The sequence below is a fragment of the Papaver somniferum genome, chromosome 11, assembly GCF_003573695.1.
Source record: "Papaver somniferum cultivar HN1 chromosome 11, ASM357369v1, whole genome shotgun sequence".
Lineage (NCBI taxonomy): Eukaryota > Viridiplantae > Streptophyta > Magnoliopsida > Ranunculales > Papaveraceae > Papaver > Papaver somniferum.
Genome location: NC_039368.1, coordinates 19,842,481 through 19,860,737, shown reverse-complemented (window position 1 = coordinate 19,860,737; position 18,257 = coordinate 19,842,481). Strand labels below are relative to the sequence as shown.

Below are 18,257 nucleotides of genomic sequence, written 5' to 3'. Positions count from 1 at the left end.
AGAATAGAATAGACTTCTGAGTGATAGATAAGTTTTAGTCTCCACATACCTTTTGTTGATGAAGTTCCTCCAAGCTCTCCTCAGTAGATCTTCGTCTTCAATCGATGAACCCGTGAAATCTAAAGCTGAACTACACATTCTATCATAATATGAGACATAGCTATAAGTAGACTAGAAATCAAAACTTATAGTTTTGATCACCTAAACTTGACAAACAAGCTTGAGATAGCAATGCTTGCTAGTTCGGCAGCAGTGCTCTAACATGCTCAACAACAAGAAATTGTAGCTCATGTTTTAATGAACTGCAACCTCTCCAGAGCAGTATGGTTCGCTTCCATTGGTTGGACTTCTGGCAACTATAACGATCTTTCAGAATGGATTTGCAGCTGGTTAGCCTTCACAATAATCAAATCACTGAACTGGAAGTGGTTAAACGTGTTATTGTAGCTTGGAGTATCTGGACAGCCATATGTGAAAAAGTTTTTCAAAGTAAAAATACAAACCCGGAGAAGATTGTTAACTCCTGCAAAGTGTTATTTGAAAAACATGCTCTAAATCTGACTCATAGTCAAACCAGATTCATAAAGTGAACAGAGAAAATGTTCACCGGATTCCTCCGCCTATAGATTTTCTTACTATTAATTGTGATGGCTCTTTTCAGTTTGTAACTAAACTTGGTGGTATTGGACTAATAGTTCGAAATCTTGCAGGAATTCAACAAGCAGCAAAGTGTATACAGCTGAAAGACATAAGGAGTGCGGAACAAGCTGAAAGCATGGGTCAACGGGAAGCAGTTAAATAGGCAAAATAACAACAGCTGGTTAGGGTGGTCTTTGAGCTTGACGCGAGGATAGTAGTCGATGCAGTTAATAAAGATCATGGAGCTGTTGATAGGAGGCTGAGAAATCTGATCAAAGATATTAGAGAGTGTTTTAATTCTTTTACTTATGGAAACTTAGTTATGTTCCAAAAGAAAGGAACAAGGTTGCAGACATTCTTTCAAAATTAGCTAGAGTAGACGGTTTAACCTACAGTTGGGAAATCAAGCATCAGTTAGCCGAAGATGCTAAGCATGTAATTGTTTAATGTGCTTTCAATAAAATCTTCTTTTGCAAGCTAGTACTGTCTTCCGACTTCTTGCTTACTTCCCTGGACAGGTTTCCATCGGGTATCCAACTAACCGGCAACAGAATTTGTGCTTCTAACAGCTGTAGAGCCAGCAGATAGGACAGCAGATTTCGGATTGACACCATTGAACCAGCATACAGATTACAGACCAACCTAACAAGCCACGCTCGTGTAACTAGAAACAGAATCAGCTTAAGTCCTTAACTAGAAACAGATTACTCCAGGCGAGAGTCTGGAATAATGACTGCATCTTATTGATAGTTGAACCTTACTAGATGGACTGTCATCTACATGTAAAACAAAAGGAGTAACACAGATTTAACCTAATAATAAGTAACAAAAGTAATGTCAAATTGACCTAATGGCAGTCTGCCTAAGCCATTTTAACGCTTTGATGTTTGCTTGTGCATAGTCATTGTAATTCCAAGTCAATTAGATAATAGATGTCGTTTTCTTCCACCGTTCTTTACTTATTTTCTTTTAAAAAGTGTGTAATGTGACGTGCAAACCCAAACTTGTCAATAACAATCGTTTGAGATTCGAAGAGATCGAATAAAGAATTGTTTGAGATTGATTGGTTATACGGCTGCTCAAGTCAGAGTGGACATTGTCAAGAATTTTTGTCACAATTCAGATAAAGATCAACATTACAGCAACTACTAAAGATGGAAAAGAAAAACAGCTATAAGTCATGGGACAATATGCAAGCTGTCGTACCCCAATCCTGGGGAATCTATTGTTGTCATCATATGCAGGTGTTATGCCAAACCACCTAAACCAAAACACAGTTGTCCTATCAATGCTATGTATATTTTGAACCAATGATTACGCTACCGATAGGACTAGAGGAAAATGGAAGGTCCAAACTTTTAGACATTGGGATCAAAGTATGTTCTTGACCAATCATTCCCCGTCTCCAGTATATCTGCAAACACCACTGGTAAACTACACCACCAATTCAACAGAATTATGAGGATCGACGAATTCGTTGCAAAAACAAAAACATCTCAAAGGAATTGGCGGAAAGAATAATACAGTTTGATTCAACACCCATTAAGAATATCATACATCATTACAATTCTGCAGTGTAAGAATAATACAGTGTTATTACAAAACCCAAGCAAGTAAAAATAAAATTACAACAGATATGACCAAACAGATCAAAAAATATATATATAGATTATAAGTTAACACGGATATAACAAGAAAACAAAATTAAGTTTAATTACGTGTTACCTCATCAAAGAAACAATGATCTTACAGAGTTCAGCAGGTCCGGTAACAATTTCCTCGGCCGTTTAAAATGTTCTTTAGGTTCAATGGTGACCTCACCTTCCTTTAGGGTTCATTATCTGTGAGAAAACAGCACTAGGTGTTAAGCCGTCAGAGTCCTCGCTAGTGATGCTCCTTCCAATGCTCATTGTTATCCCACTGCTTGAATCAGTTATGTTTCCATCAAATGCATCAGAATCCTTATTCTTCTCGTATTTGGTAAATGGGGTTTCTTCATCGTCCATGTCGCCAATAACTCCACCACTTTCCTCCATGCTTTCTTGTAATTGTAAAGCGAATTCGAGGTTCCAAAGGACGTCACCCATTGCTGGTCGCTCAGTACCTTGATCATTTACGCACTTCTCGGCAGTCTCAGCAAATTTCTTGAAGCACTCTGGTGCTATTTTACCCTTCAAGTAAGGGTCAGTTAACTGGTCAAGTATGCCCTTCTTCTGGCAATGTAAAGCCCATTCCGCTAAGCTTACTTGCTCCTTCGCTAAAGATGGATTTAATGCTGGTCTTGCACATAGGACCTCAAACAACACGACTCCAAATGAATACACGTCTGATTTCTCTGTTAATTGTTGCCTCCTAAAGTACTCCGGATCCAAATACCCAAAACTACCTTTCACGACAGTGCTGACATGAGTATGATCCAATGAAGGTCCTGTTTTTGATAACCCAAAATCTGAAACTTTAGCAACCCATTTTTCATCCAAGAGTATGTTTGTCGTCTTCACATCACGGTGAATGATTGTGTGTTTGGCACCTGTGTGGAGGTAATGTAAACCACGGGCAGCACCAATACATATCTCAAGCCTTTGCTTCCATGATAAGGGATCATTTTGGGTCTTGTAGAGGTGTTCACGAAGTGTTCCATGAGCCATGTAATCATAAACAAGAATCATTTCAGAGTTTTCTTCACAGTACCCGATTAGGGATACAAGATGGCGATGACGAAGCTTAGAGAGCATCTCAATTTCTGTTTGAAATTCATGAACACCCTGGTCAGAGAGAGGGTTTCCACGTTTGATGGCAACTTTAGTTGTCCCACCATCGATTTCACCCCTGTATACCTTTCCAAAACCACCAACACCCAAGATTAAGGCGTCATCAAAATTCTTCGTAGCAGCTTTAATTTCAGCGAATGAGAAGTGACGGCAAAGATTTGAAGGAAGTGACGAAGCATAGCTTCCAGTAGTATTTGTTTTCCCTGAAGATGCAGTATGGGAGTTACCATAAAGAGAGAGTGGCAGCCACCCAGGTGGACCATCACTAGCCCCAGAATCTCCGTGCATCCTCCTACGCAATACCACGAAGACAACGAAACAAAGAAGACATATAGTAGCCACTCCACCTATAACACCGCCTGCGACAGTTCCAGCATGACTCTTTGATTTCCCGGACTTGCTTGGAACAGATGGGTCTATTTTTTCCTGCACAGGAGCAGGAATTGGATTTGGCCCAGCAAGATTTGCAGCAGAATCACTTAACTTGAATATTTCCAACCCATTTAAGATGGCATCATAATAATTGGACCTAGTTACTGTATTAGGAGTTAGCTCAAGCCATAGATCCATCTGGCCTTCCCCCTTTGGAACATTCACAACATAATCCTTAAACACGGCAATACCATTCCCATTATTTCCACTCCAAGTAATAACATCAGCTTCATCCGTGGCAGTCTGATTATTAAGGAAGATCTTGAACACCCTTTGATTTTCCTTAGTTATAACTGACTGAAACTCACAGAAATGTAGCCTGACAAGGTAGAAAAAACCATGGTCAACTGAAAAAAGCCAAGTCAGATTGTAATTCTGATTAATCTGAGGGTTTGGTCCCATTGTTCGAGCAGTCTTATAGACATCATCTGGCGCAGAATAGGAAGGAACACCTGTAGCGTATTTAATCTGCATACTGGAATTTGCAGTATCAGTCACACCAAGCTGTGCAGCATAAATATATGGTGAATCATCAGACCATGAACGAAATAAACCAGTATCCCGCACCGGAGAGATTTGATTCCCCCCAACGTTTAGACGGACAACATTCTCAAGAGCAGTTGTGTTATCGATGGGGAAAAACACTCCCTTCTGACCCACAATTAAAGCAGTCCCATCTGAATTGTACAAATTAGGCATTGAGATCACTTCAATCCCATTCACGAACGCATAAGAGTTGTTGTAACTTGATGATGGTGTGAAGGTTATGTTTACTCTTCCACTGTCTACATTGATAGAGAACTCCTTGACAATAAAAGCATAATTCAAAGCCTCTGCAGTTTGTGATGCACTGAAATTCTTAAGAAGAGTATAGCCACCAGATGAAACCGAAAAGATAGCATCAGAGGCATGCCGACCGTCATAAGATGCTGGATAAAAATGAAGACGAACAGTTTTTCGACCACTACCAACAGGAATACTGTAAGTGAAATTAGAAGTGAAAATTCTGGCTGTCATGTATGGTACTTCAGCAACAGAAGGATCCTGAAAAGAAGCCCGAGATGGTAACGTGTTTTTCTCTGAAGGTGCAAATTTTGAGTTATCACTTTCCCATTTCCTACCATCAGTATCCGTAGTTTCTGAGGGTGAACCACAGTTCAGGAGGTTGTTGTCAGGTGCAACATATGTTGAATTATCAGCACCAGATATTTGATGAATCAAAACTGATAGAAAGAGAGATATGAAAATGGACAAGATTTGATTCTTGTTGGTGTTCTTCATTTAAGATTTCTTTAAAGGTCTAAATTAATCCCCTAACTTCTTACAGCTGAAAAATTCAATAAGAAATATACTTGCACCACCTAAAAATGAGATCCTTCACCAAACTGAATTAATATGAAGTACTAAATATCAACCCTAACACAAGATCTAGGGTTTAACCTATCAATTTACAAACCCCAGCACCAAAATGATCAGAAATACAAACTCTTCTCGATCAAACTCCAATTAAATTTCACTAGAATTTGACTTCAAAATTTCATAAAAATCGGGAAAAAAAAAGCTAACAAGTTGGAGATCAAAATCACACCAAAACAAACTTTAACTCAGCTGAAATGGTGCTGAAAACACACAAATCTCAGCATGAACTAAACATCGAAAAAACAGTTGATTTAAGACATTTAATGAACTTATTATTTCAGAGCATTTAACAAACTGAAACTTTAAATAATGATCAGAAAATGGAAAAGTTACCTTAGAAAGAATCCGGATTGAACTCAAATAAACACTAAAATTAGGTTTTCAAACTCAAACACTCTCCCTCTTCTGTATTGATTGATGGAGAAATTTAGTGGAAGCAGAGAAGAGAGATATTATGATAATCGTTGATGGTTGTCAAACAGAAATAAACACTGCCGTCTAGGTTTTTGTTAAAATAACCAAATGTTTCGTTTCAATTACGAAATATGCCATCAGAGATAGCATTGAATAATGGATGCCACTAGAGCTGGCAAACGGGCAGGCCGGGGCTGGCTTGCTACGGGTTACACGGGACAAAACTTGCGGGTTGATATTCTTCACGGGTGGTCATTTCTTCAACCCGCGTCCGTAACGAGTAAAGCTTGGGGTTCACGGGTTAGCCCAGCTTGTTTAATTAAAACTTAATTAAGCTAATTTGTGACAAATTACAATTTACAAGGATAAAAATCGTAAACACCAACTCACAATTTACAAGGATAAAAATCGTAAACACAACTCAAAACTGATTTTTGATTCTTATAATCCCACAATCCCCTTTTCAAACTACCCATCATCACTGCTCAGTTTCCAATTTCATCTTCCTCAAATTCCCATGCTGCTATTCAAACTAAAATCAGACGAAAACTCATTTTAGTTAACTACATCAACAACAACAACAGCTACACTTCAGGAAGCAGCAATCAATGATACCAAAGCCCATTATTCCTTCTCCTACTCTCTTAGCAGCTCCCACCAACAACACCCAATGGAAGATAACAGCAACAACAACATAAGATTTGGAGAGAAAGAACAGAGGTTCGATTTTAGTAACTAAAATCCCAAGAGTATACAAACAAAACCAACATCTATAAGAACATGATGTTCCAAACATTAGATATACAAGGGGAGAAAAAAAGGCTTTACCTCTCTGTATTTTTGATTGAATGAACAAAAAAGAACAAAAATTATTGTAGGAATTCAATACATCTTAACCCAATAACTTAAATTGAATCAAAACCCTAGTCTTCTTCTTCTATCATTAACTCAATTCTCTTCTCAATTTCATAAAACCCCAAATTCAATTGAAGCTCTAATTTCTTCTGGATTTTTCAATTCCAGTACTTCATTGAAATAAACCTTAACTATTAGTACGATAATGTTCTTCTTCATGTTCTACTTTTAAAATCCATCCTTAATCACTCACTTGCACTTCCAATATCCAACTCAGAACCCTTAGCCGACTAAAACTCAACCCAAAAACAAAAAGAAAAAGAAAAGTGAAGAAGCAAATCCTCACATCAGTTACTTCAGATTAAATCCATTATTGTTAAGCTTTAATTTACACATGCAAAGAAGAACAGACGCAGAGAAGAAAGAAAAAAGAAGATGGAGGTGGTGCTAAGGAGGCGCAGAGAGCAGAGTGGAGAAGGAATGAAACAAAATGAAATATTTTAGGATTTTTTTTGAGATTTATACCATAAATGAACGAACATGATTAAATGTTATAATCGTACGGTAGAAATTAATAGGACAAGACGGGTTGACGGGTTTAACCCGCGGGTTTACGGGCCGGGACGGATAAACCCGTTTTCTCACAAGCCGCTATTTCTCCAACCCGCGCCCGGCTTATTTAGGACCAAGCCAAGCCGGACTCAGGTTTTTACGGGCCGAGTACGGATTAATCAGCGGGTTTCAGCTTGTTTGCCAGTTCTAGATGCCACTTCACGACACGCATAACGCGTATATTTAGTGGCGCCCGACTACTACTTAATGATAACGCCGTTTAACGCGTCCTTTTTCGGGCTTTTCATTTGTTTTTTTTGAAATTTCGCACCGAATGTTACTCTGATTTTTCACCACCAATTTATTTGACGTCACTGTCACGCTAGTAGTAGACTGGTTCGCTTTTGGTATCTGCCGAGAGTTAGTTAGTGACTCGGTAGGTTTGGCAGTATATGGAATTATGGGGTTATTGATTGTTATTGATTAACAACTGTTTCTCATAAACGGCCTTCCTAGAATCAGCGCTTCACCTAATTGGATGGGTTAGGTGATCCCTGCAAGGTGTAGTGCAGCGGCTAGGCTTTTCCATATTTTGCAAATTGACCTTAAAGCTTTCATCCTATTTGTGCCATGTCGATTAGTTGGGGACGGTGCAGGCATATGTAGCGGATGGTCTAGACGACGATTTCATAGTCTAATAGCATGTTTATATACTAGAGGCATAAGTCATTTTCCGAAGGCGAAATTCTGATTCAAAATGTTTTGCTCATGTTTGGATAGTCATGATAAGTCGTTTTTCGATTTCTAGAAGTCGAAAGGTCGGTTTGAGTATCGAATTCAAAACAACTTCCAGAAGTCGGAAAGTTAACGTTTTATGAAGCAAAATAGTTTTGGTTCGGACTTCTTTTTCTGGAGAAGCAGAAGCACTTCTGCTTCCAGTATCCAAACGCACTCTCTAAGTCATTCTGAAATTGTCTAGCCAAACTAACTTTTGACTTCTCTGCTTAACTTCTGGAGTGACATCCAAACAGGCTGCAAAAGTACCAGGAAAAAAATCGATGTTGCTATTTGATACCAGCAGTGTACCAAAATCCATAAAACTATTTTGTCTTAGAGTAGACAAGAAAATATCCTTGGATGATCTTTTAAAAGAGATCTTGAATCACAAGGTCCGATTAACGTACAACTTGCTTGTAATTTTAATTATAAAGATATAATCAATATAATGATGAAAATAAAAGTAAAGCAATACACCAAAAAGAAATTCAATGAGGAAACCTGCAAGCTAGCAGTAAAACCCCAAAACCTCGTCTATCTTGAACACACACTGTATTGAGCTGGTACAAACACTAGCATATTATAAGACTTTGGTATGTAATGTAACTGAGACAGAATAAACCCTCCAAGCTACTATGTTACAGTTGTGCCCCTATATCTCTTGATTTTCTCAAGAACTTAACGCACTTGATTCCCCTAACTGATGTCATTTACAACCCGAGGAGTTTCTTCACAGTCATTCGTGAAGACTAGCGGTACGCTGCCTCCAACAGGACACCTAGTGATTGTCTTTGGATTTTATATCAATGATAGAAATCGGTTTCTTACATTTAGACGAATCTAAATCCAGGATTAGGGTTTCTTCAAAATTTACATAAATATGTAGCATTTTATCTACACGAGAATCAACTAAGATTCAACCTAAGATGATATATTATGCAAAACTCAGAAAAAAAAAATTCAATAGATAAGAGTTATACCCAATCGTGTTTGTAGTTTTCTACCAAATTTGGTTTTGAACAGTAATTCTTGAATGCCCTTATATCATAAGAGAATGACCTTATGATGACAAGAATTATAAGCAATACAAATATATATTTCAGAAATATATTTCTTTAATGGTGAACATGTGTTTGACGAATCCCAAGTGAAGTCTTTCAAAGTCGAACCTTTGATCTCAAATATCCTTTAGGTTTTGGAGGGAAACTTTATAGTAAGATACACAAGAATGTAGGTATTGAGCTTTTGTGTTTCTAGCGTCTCCAAATTATAGCGACCTGAGAAAATTCTCAATTGTTAAAACAAAGTTGTTTCCTAAATTATTTCATTGGAAAATACGGGCTTCCAATTATTTATTTTTTATGATTTGAAGTTTGTAGACAATAATTATCCAAAGTAAACTCTTATGAGAAAAATTACTACCAAAGGTAACTGTAAAATTTTAATAAAAAAATAGATTTTCCAATAAAAGGAATTAGCCAAAACATAGCATCTTCAGAGTGTGGTAAGTTATCCTTGAAATCCAAAGAAGAACTAATGAGTCTAAATATATAAAAGTTACGGGATTGTCTCATTAAGCTTTTAGGTCCATAAACTCAGGGTTGAGTATTTGAAGCAAAATAAAGAAAATATAACTTATTATCATAATAGGTTCGTGAACTCAAATAGGTAGATTCACGAATTCAAGCGCAAATAAAGCTATAAGAAAAATTAAAACTGTTACGTTCACGAACCCACCATAATAAAATCGCGAACTCGGCTGCAAATATGTCTCGTGAAAAATATTTTTTTGTTTTTTTTGCAAAATCACCGTGTTAGGTCCGCGAACTCAACTGCTCTGTCTGGGGATAATTCACTTTGAATAGGTTCGCGAACTCAAATGACATTGAAAGCTCGGGAGAAGTATTTCTTCAAATGTTTGCAAACTTACCATAATGGGTTCATGAACTCAAAAAACAAAAGTTATCAGAGAAATTCTCTACAATAGGTTCGTGAACTCATCGTGATAGGTTCACGAACTCAAAGACGTTATTTCTTTTGAGTTTTGAGTTCAATAGGCTTTAGGTTCACAAAATCAATTTTTTAAGTTCGTGAACTCAAGTGAATTAAAATCATTAGTAGTAACTACCAAAACAAAACCTTACAAACTCAAGAATGAATTTAGAAGCCTTGAAATTTTCAATAACACTTATGCTTTTATCCTAAGCTTAGTTTCGTGTTCTAGAAAAGCAGGTGCTTAGAAGTAGAAACATCACTAGACTTATCAAGAATTTAATCGGTAATATGATCTTCTTTAGATTATGATCAATTGCTAATCGATTTTTGCTACAATTGATAGATATATGAAAATGAGCTCAACAGGAAAACACCAGTCTTCGTTACTTACCTCGAGGAAGCTTCTTCAAATTGATATCTTCATGTGATCTTCGATTCTTCATCCACCTTGATCTATTTCAAACCGAGGTCAGACTTAGTAGACTAATATCAATAAATAGTTTTGGCACCTAAAATATGGAAACATACTTTGCATACCAAGGTATGTGGGTTCTATTAGAGCATAGCTTGGTTGAAATCACCAAGCGTTGGTATATCAAGTTTGGTTGTCATATTTTAGTGTGTCAAAACCCATTTAAAGTCGCTTAATTATATACTAGAGTCAACTTCGTTTAGGTTAGACTAGAAAGTCTAGGAATGTCGAGACATACAAGTATTGCTCCGAGGACTTGAAGAATGTGAAGAAGTAGCGAACTACAACGACGACATCATCCTTCCACTTGAGGTTAGTAATATTGACTTGAACTGTTTCATTCTTAACGTATCTTTCAAGTCGTGCTATATTGAAAACAAAACTGAGAAGCTGTATATGTTGTACATAACGTATAATACTCTAGTGATGTGATATGGTCAAAATTGTATGATCATAGTATTAGGGAATTAGACAACGAAGTATAACGCTTATCTTTTGAACTTCTTAGATATGACATCGACATAATCTTGTATATATTGTTATGATTATGTGAATGGGTTATGGTGAAGATTTATCCTAAGAAACAATGTTTTACATTCGTTTAAAGGAACTACATTCATGTACTTGTTTCGTGAATCGAAAAAGAAATCATTAGGCTTTTTGGTCCGGCTATTCATTGCAAATCTTTGGATAACCAATATGTGTGAGATGGTAGAACCAATCGTAACTATGTTATGTATCTTGGTATAACTAATCACAATGCCTGAATTATGACTGGTTTTTATTAATTGGTGTAACCGATCCTAAATAATCACCATGAGATGGTATAATCGATATTTGTAATTGGTGTGACCGATCACAAAGTATTGTGTAATCGATCCTTGTAATTGGTAAGTGGTCCTGGTAACTGGTGTGACTGATCACAAGCAATACCATGGAAATATGGAACCGATCCTGGTAACTGATGTAACCGGTCCTAGTAACTTGTGTGACAGATCACAAGTATTTACATATTTAGGTATAACCGATTCTAATGATTGGTAGATCCGACTGAACCCATGTATGTGATTTGATATTTGATCAATCACATAGTTATCTTGGAATACAGGTCAAACAATTATAAACTTGTTTGGAACTGTGGTATAACTGATTCCAAGAATGTAAAATATGAATAAGGATTTACATTGAAAAGATTCCAACATACTTTGAACACGTACAGTAACTCTTATCATTTATTGTTCAAAGATATTCCTTAGTACTCAAGGATATCTTGTGCCTAAATAAATTGAGAATCTTTTAATTAAGGTTTTTGTTTTTACATGCTTTAATTACTAGCAATTAAATGTATATCTCTAGAGAATAAAAATTAGTAATGTGCATTAACTAATTGGAGATTTTTTATTGAGAGATATCGGAAATTTCGGACAAGCATTTATTGGAATTAGGAAAACCGAATTTTGTCATTCATTAATATTTTTGGTTTTGGAAATTCCTTGATGTCCAAACATCTTTGGTCTATAAATACCTAAGTTTGAATTTCTAGCATACTATCCTAAAAGCCAGGCAAACTTCTTTTTTTTTTTGTTTCTGGTGAGGCCGTCTATTCGGAGAGGAAAGTATCCTTATTAGGTGAAATCTCTTATGACCGCTCATTTAAAGACTTCTGTAGGATCAAGAAGCTCTACGAGTACCACTGGCGGAAAACTAGATAATTGCAGTGTTATTAGTTTTTGATTGATTTGATTGACTAACGGTTGTTGAAACTTTGATTGCTCATAGTATGTTTATTCTTGATAATCTTATCTTCTGATATAAGATTCACTCAAACTAGATCGAAGTATCGACGGGATTAGAGATGGCAAACCAAGCCAAAACCCGCGGGTTGGCCCGTCCCGTCCCGTGAAAACCCGCACCCATCCCGGATGGTAACTAAACAAGACGGGCGCGGGTTGTACAATTAGTGGCTTGTGAAGAAACGGGTTAACCCGGCCCGTACCGTGAAACCCGCGGTCTGGCCCGTAACCCGTAATTTTATACCCTGCTGAAACTGAAACACGTAGCTTGTTACGTGTCATCCAAATCTCCATCGTATAAAACGGGAAAACCCTAAGCTTTCCTATCTTTCTTCTTCGGTTCTTCCTCTTTTTTTCTTCTTCCCTGACTCAGAGAGAGTCTCCTGAGTCCTGACGCAGACGCACAGAACAACTGAACAACAAATTGAAGAACTATTAGATCTAGATATCAAAGGCAGTTAATTTGATCTAAAGATTCAAGGCTAGCAGGTAATCAGATTTTAATTTTTGTTTTCTTCTTTATTTTCTTCTTCTAGGAATCTAGGGTTTTACATAGGAATCCCAACAAATCTTTAATATTCTTAGTATTGTTGTGTTGTGAACTTGTGATTGTGATTCTGTGAAGATAGGTAATCTTTAATTTTCTTAATTTCATGATGTTTCAGTTCTTACCACAAAAAAAGGGTTTTTTCTTAATCTTTAACTTTTTATTACTCATTAGTTTTGCTTGGTTTAAAGTCTTTAGTTGATTTGGTGATTTGATTTCTGTGAGCCAGTCAATGGGTATTCACAATTTCGTCTAATTTGTGGATAGTTAAGTTTTTAGTTGAAATCCTTAAGAATATTAACAATTGGGATCAATTAGTTTTGGTTTATTATTCACAAATTTTGTCTAATTTGTGGTTTGGTTTATTGGTTAAGTTTTTAGTTGATCAATTAGTTTTTAGTATTTTTACCATCTTATGTTACATTTAATCATGTATTAGGAATTGGGATCATTATCAAAACTAAAGTGTTATTTGGAATTGCAGACCAGATGTTGAAATGGAATTGCAGACCAGATGTTGTTTCATATAATGCAATTCTTGATTTAAGTCAGGGTCTTAGACTCTTAGTCTTACACTGTTACTACTTATTGGTGTCTCCATCTTTTTTTTTTATCACATGAATTCTTGTTGAAACATGGAATGACAGTATTAACTGAATTAAATTTCAAACTGTTGTGGCCTGTGGGTCTGAATGACTCTTTGACTTGTTCTTTGTGGCCGCTCCATCCATTTCATGATGTCAAGTGTACAAGAACAAGAGTTACCAGAACCAGACCATTACAACGATGTTATGAGTGCTGATGATGAAGATGATGATGTTGAGATGCTAGATTCTGTGAATGAGGATCCAACTGTTGGTTGTGCACCTGCACAAGTTGCACGTGGAAAGAAAAATAGACTTAGATCCGAAGTTTGGGAATTTTTTAAACTCGTTAAGTATAAGGATGGTACAACGAAGGGGGTGTGCAAGGCTTGTAATGTAGGATATAAATATGAAAGCCAAAGAGGTGAAACCTCAGCCATGAAAAGGCATAAGTGCATTAAACGTCAGTCTATGGACGTAGGGCAGATGATATTAGCTTCACAAAATAGCCAGCTGTCTACCCGTGTACGCAAGGTTGATCAAATGAAATTACGGGATTTGTTCTCATCTTTACTCATTGCAAGAAATGTTCCATTTGCTTTGGTGGAGTGGAAGGAGTTTAGGGATATATGTGCTTATTTAAATGATGACTTTAAACCAATATCAAGGAATACTGGGAAAGCCGATGTGGTAAAGAAACATAAAGCACAAAAAGAATTTATTCGCAACAGATTGAAACTTGCTCCAGGTATGATTCAAAATTTCAAATCCTAATGACCCATATGATTTGTTTATACTTTTATGTATGAGTAATTGATTAATATGATGTCATTGATGTGCTAATGTGTATGACTTACCCTTACAGGTAGGATATGTCTAACATCAGACATGTGGACATCTGTAACAACTACTGGATATATAAGCTTAACTGCGCACTATCTTGATAAAGATTGGGTATTGCAAAAGAAGCTTCTGAATTTCTCTCCACTTCCACCACCTCATACAGGTAAAGCACTTAATTTTCTTTCTTTATTATCTTAAATATAATTTCATGTTAACTTATTCCCCTTTCTACTACCTCAAACAGGTGAACACCTTTCTTCTAAGTTATTTGCAATGATAGAAGATTGGGGAATTGAAGAAAAGGTATCCAACATCACCTTGGATAATGCTGCAAATAACGGAGCTTGTGCTGGAATTATGAAGAGTAGACTTGTTGCAAAGAAGATCTTGTTGAACGATGGAAAATACTTTCATGTGCGTTGTTGTGCTCATATCTTAGCTCTTATTGTAAAAGAAGGACTTACGAAGATTGATCCAGCCGTGCTTAAGATTCGAGCGTCAGTGAAGTCCCTTAAAAAGTCCCAAGTAAGAAAACAAAAGTTCTTGGACATTGTTGAAACTTTAGGAATGTCTGGTCTGAAAAAGGGTATTCGGCAAGATGTAAAGACAAGGTGGGATTCCACTTCTATTCTGTTATAAATTACAAAGTTGGAGAATTGTATAATTTGTATTAATGTTTTTTTAGATACTCACTGAATGTTTGTTTTATGCAGGTGGAATTCAACTTATCTTATGTTAGACAGTTGTATCTTGTATAAGCCAGTTTTCTCTCATTTGAAGTTGGTGGATTCAGACTATGAAGACTGTCCAACTAATGAAGAATGGGAACAAATTGAAGTAGTCACAAAGTTTCTCAAGGTGTTTCATGAACTCACAAAGGTTTTTTCTGGTAGTAAGTATCCTACTTCCAATCTGTATTTTGAAAGAATTTGTCAAGTTCAGGTGTTACTAAAGAAAGAGAGCAGAAGTAATATTGAATTCATTAGGAACATGGTAAAATAGATGCAAGCAAAATTTGATAGTTACTGGAAGGAGTTGAGTCCTATATTGGCTATGGCAGTTGTGTTAGATCCTAGATCGAAAATGAATTTTGTGAAATTTACTTACTCCAAGTTGTATCCTGATGAGAGAGAATTAGAATGTCAAGTTAATAAAGTGCGTAGTAATATAAAAGCACTTTTTAATGAGTATTACACCTTGTCAAGTTCAAGAGCTTCCAACAGTTGTGCAGCTCAAAATTTGAGTGTTCAAAATGGTGGGAATTTTGCTGCCCAAGAAGGGAGTGATTTTCTTCAGGTAATTTCAACTTTTATGTTCAGTTTAATTCATTTGAGTTCTTCATGATTGGTATAAGTCTGCAAAACATGTTCTTTTTTTTTTAATACAAGATGATAACTTTGTAATTCCTACGATAGAAAGATGATAACTTTGTTAGTATCTCTTGATAATTCACAATTGGAATCTATGTTAAGTATTTATGTGGTTTGATCTTTCAATGATGCCTGATTCTGATGCTATATATGTTTAATACAAGATGATAACTTTGAACCCAGATTTAATATGTCAATGTAAACTCTGAGCATGCCATATATCGTTTATTTGTCATTGTAATTACTTATGATAGAATGAGGAATGTACCCAAGAATTGGTTGTTGGATTGTTTGGGATTCTGTGTCTTGATATCTAGTGTCTTGTCAACAGGAATATGTTGCAACACAGGAACGTGGTGGTAATGTATTAACTGACTTGTCAGAGTTAGATGAATATCTTGGCGAGACGTACAGAGGTTGTCTAAATTCACTAGACATCCTAAACTATTGGAAGAACCATGAACAACAATATCCAGTACTTTCAAGAATGGCAGGGGATATTTTGTCAATTCATATTTCAACCGTCGCATCGGAGTCTGCATTTAGCATTGGAGGAAGGGTGATTGATCGATTTCGCAGTTCCTTATTACCTGAAAATGCTGAGGCGTTAATAACAACTCGTGATTGGGAATATGGAATTGGTAAGTAAATCAATAATATTTTATTTAGTTGAGTGTCTAAATCTTATCTATAACATTGGTTGTTCTATAATGATCCATATAGGAAAAGAAGATATGGATGAGGACAATGTGATCGTTGAAGAAGATATATTAGGATTTGAACCTGACGCAGTGGAGGATGTGGCAGTATAGGATGTGGAGGAAGTAAGTTCTTATGCGTCTAGTTAGTATGCGTACTTCTTCAATATAAAGCGGGGTAATTATGCAAATTCCATGTTTTTGACTTGAATCTTTTTTTTGTTTGGTTTATTTTTTCTTGAAATTACAGATTTATATTGAATAGTTGGAGCAACTCAAAGATAAACATGGAATATGAGAATGTTTTATCACTTACCAGTATCTCCAAATATTGCATAGAAAAGAGATTGGAGATGTTTTTTTGATAGTTAACACTTTTTTTGATTAACCACACAATATGTATTTTGTGCAGGAAGTGGTTATTAATATTGTCGCACTTGGTGATACAAATTAGAAACAATGGTATCTACAGTCTCGGTCTCGGAAGTTTATTTTCATTATTTATCAATTATCATGAACTGATGAAGTGTTGTGTAACTGTAACTAAAGTACTTAAGTACTAAAGTAAACTACTAATGACTAGTAAGTCTAGTATGAATGTATGATACTATGATAGTATCTGTGTCTGTGTTTCTTTAAGAAGACTAATTTGTTTAGTTTTGCAATTTTGAGTTTTTGAATTGATATACCAAATGAATTGGATGAATGTTAGATACTTAGGTTGTAGCTTGTAGGAAAGGAACTTTAGATGCCCTGAATGTGGAAGGAAATAGCCCAGAAATCGATTTCTGGCGAGTTGACTCAACAAAAACCAGGTAACCCGTGAGCACCCGTGAACCCGCGAGCTTTACCCGGGATGGGCACGGGTGGGATAAATGACCACCCGTGAAGAATTTCAACCCGCGAGCTCAGGCTTGTATTAACCCGTAACCCGCGGGTTGGTCACAAGCCAGACCCGTCCCGCCCGTTTGCCAGCTCTAGACGGGATCTCTAATATTGTTGTTAGATATAAAGACATCTTGTGATAATCCATTGTTAACATACTCCGTGTTGTATGTGATTGATCACAAGATATTCAAGTGGTGTTGTGCAGGTTATTATTGAATATTAAAGAATATTTGAAAACGAAGAAGATTTCTTATTAGTTCTCATATCTTTGTGTGTACACAAGCCTTGATCGGCTGGGATCCAACTAGAATCAGATTTATTCGATTGATTAGTTGCGTGAGATATGCATCACTTTATAGTTTCTCGTTGGGATCTATACTGATTGATTGAGAATCTAAACTTAACTGTTTTTGTAGTTATTGAATAGATTAATCTAACCCGACAAAGGAGTTTATTAGATTAAACAGGACAGCCTTTACGTATGACATGAGATATCTTTATCTTGAAAAGAATTAATAGATTAAACATATTCTTTGTTCGTTTGCTGTTTGGAATACGATCCAAAGGAATTTAACCAGTGTGTGACCTTCGAAGTCGGAAGCGCAGGGATACTGGGGAAACTAAATGAACTAGGGTTGGTCTCAATGATAAGTGCAAAATTCACATGTTTAGAATGTCAATTCCATACTTGTTTAGGATATTATTCTTGCATATTACTTGTTATTATGATTACTTTTTAGTTTATGTGTCATATCAGGTGAATCATCCAAAAAGGAGCAACAAAGTGCTCAAATGAGCAAAGAAGTAGAGTGCATTAATGAAGGAAGGCCAGAGTCCAAATTCAACTCATTCAAATCTAGGATTTCTTAATACCATCTTGAAGAGAACGAGAATACGAAGTGAACGCAAAAAGAATGAGGTCATTCCGACATCGGACAAAGAAGTTATGGAAAAAACGAGATTTGAAGTTACAGAGAGATGTTTGGCTGATAACTTCATCTGCTCGAGTCATCCGAACCCGGAGCTTAAAAATCAAGATTTTCCAAGAGTATACAGGAGGATGTTCGGCTCAAAAGTAATCTAATCAAGTGAGCCGAACCTAACACTCGCCTGGAGTGAATTTCACTTGTCAGGTTCTCCCGGCAAAAGTCGGCAAGTTATGAGCCAAACCTGACAACTTTATGGGACATATTTGACGTGAAATTGAC

The 18,257-nt window shown here is 36.4% G+C and overlaps 2 protein-coding genes across 3 annotated transcripts; one reads left to right on the top strand and one right to left on the bottom strand.

The window, feature by feature from the left end:
• Positions 1-2,144: 2,144 nt before the first annotated feature.
• LOC113322397 (receptor-like protein kinase FERONIA) lies at positions 2,145-5,714 on the bottom strand. Of its 2 annotated transcripts, XM_026570478.1 has the most exons (2): positions 5,595-5,714; positions 2,145-4,981 (listed from the first exon to the last, which is right to left on the bottom strand). In XM_026570478.1, the coding sequence occupies exon 2, from the start codon at positions 4,857-4,859 to the stop codon at positions 2,457-2,459; it is 2,403 nt and encodes an 800-aa protein (XP_026426263.1). In that variant the 5' UTR covers positions 4,860-4,981; positions 5,595-5,714; the 3' UTR covers positions 2,145-2,456. The 2 variants fall into 2 exon arrangements, with proteins under 2 accessions (XP_026426263.1, XP_026426261.1); XM_026570476.1 differs by having other exon boundaries at positions 2,145-5,714.
• Positions 5,715-13,403: 7,689 nt separating this feature from the next.
• Positions 13,404-16,275, top strand: LOC113324203 (zinc finger BED domain-containing protein RICESLEEPER 2-like). The gene is made up of 7 exons (XM_026572527.1): positions 13,404-13,881; positions 14,116-14,256; positions 14,533-14,704; positions 14,807-14,951; positions 15,096-15,389; positions 15,795-16,104; positions 16,187-16,275. The coding sequence occupies exons 1-7, from the start codon at positions 13,404-13,406 to the stop codon at positions 16,273-16,275; spliced, it is 1,629 nt and encodes a 542-aa protein (XP_026428312.1).
• The last annotated feature ends 1,982 nt before the right edge of the window (positions 16,276-18,257 follow it).

What these genes read in the sequence shown, in the direction of transcription:
- LOC113322397 (XM_026570476.1), bottom strand. Translation starts at nt 5,123, where the DNA reads ATGAAGAACACCAACAAGAATCAAATCTTGTCCATTTTCATATCTCTC.
- LOC113324203 (XM_026572527.1), top strand. Translation starts at nt 13,404, where the DNA reads ATGTCAAGTGTACAAGAACAAGAGTTACCAGAACCAGACCATTACAAC. An exon ending in GAAGGAGTTTAGGGATATAT is followed by an intron (nt 13,882 to 14,115) that starts GTGCTTATTTAA and finishes TTACCCTTACAG; the next exon opens with GTAGGATATGTCTAACATCA. An exon ending in TGATTGGGAATATGGAATTG is followed by an intron (nt 16,105 to 16,186) that starts GTAAGTAAATCA and finishes TGATCCATATAG; the next exon opens with GAAAAGAAGATATGGATGAG.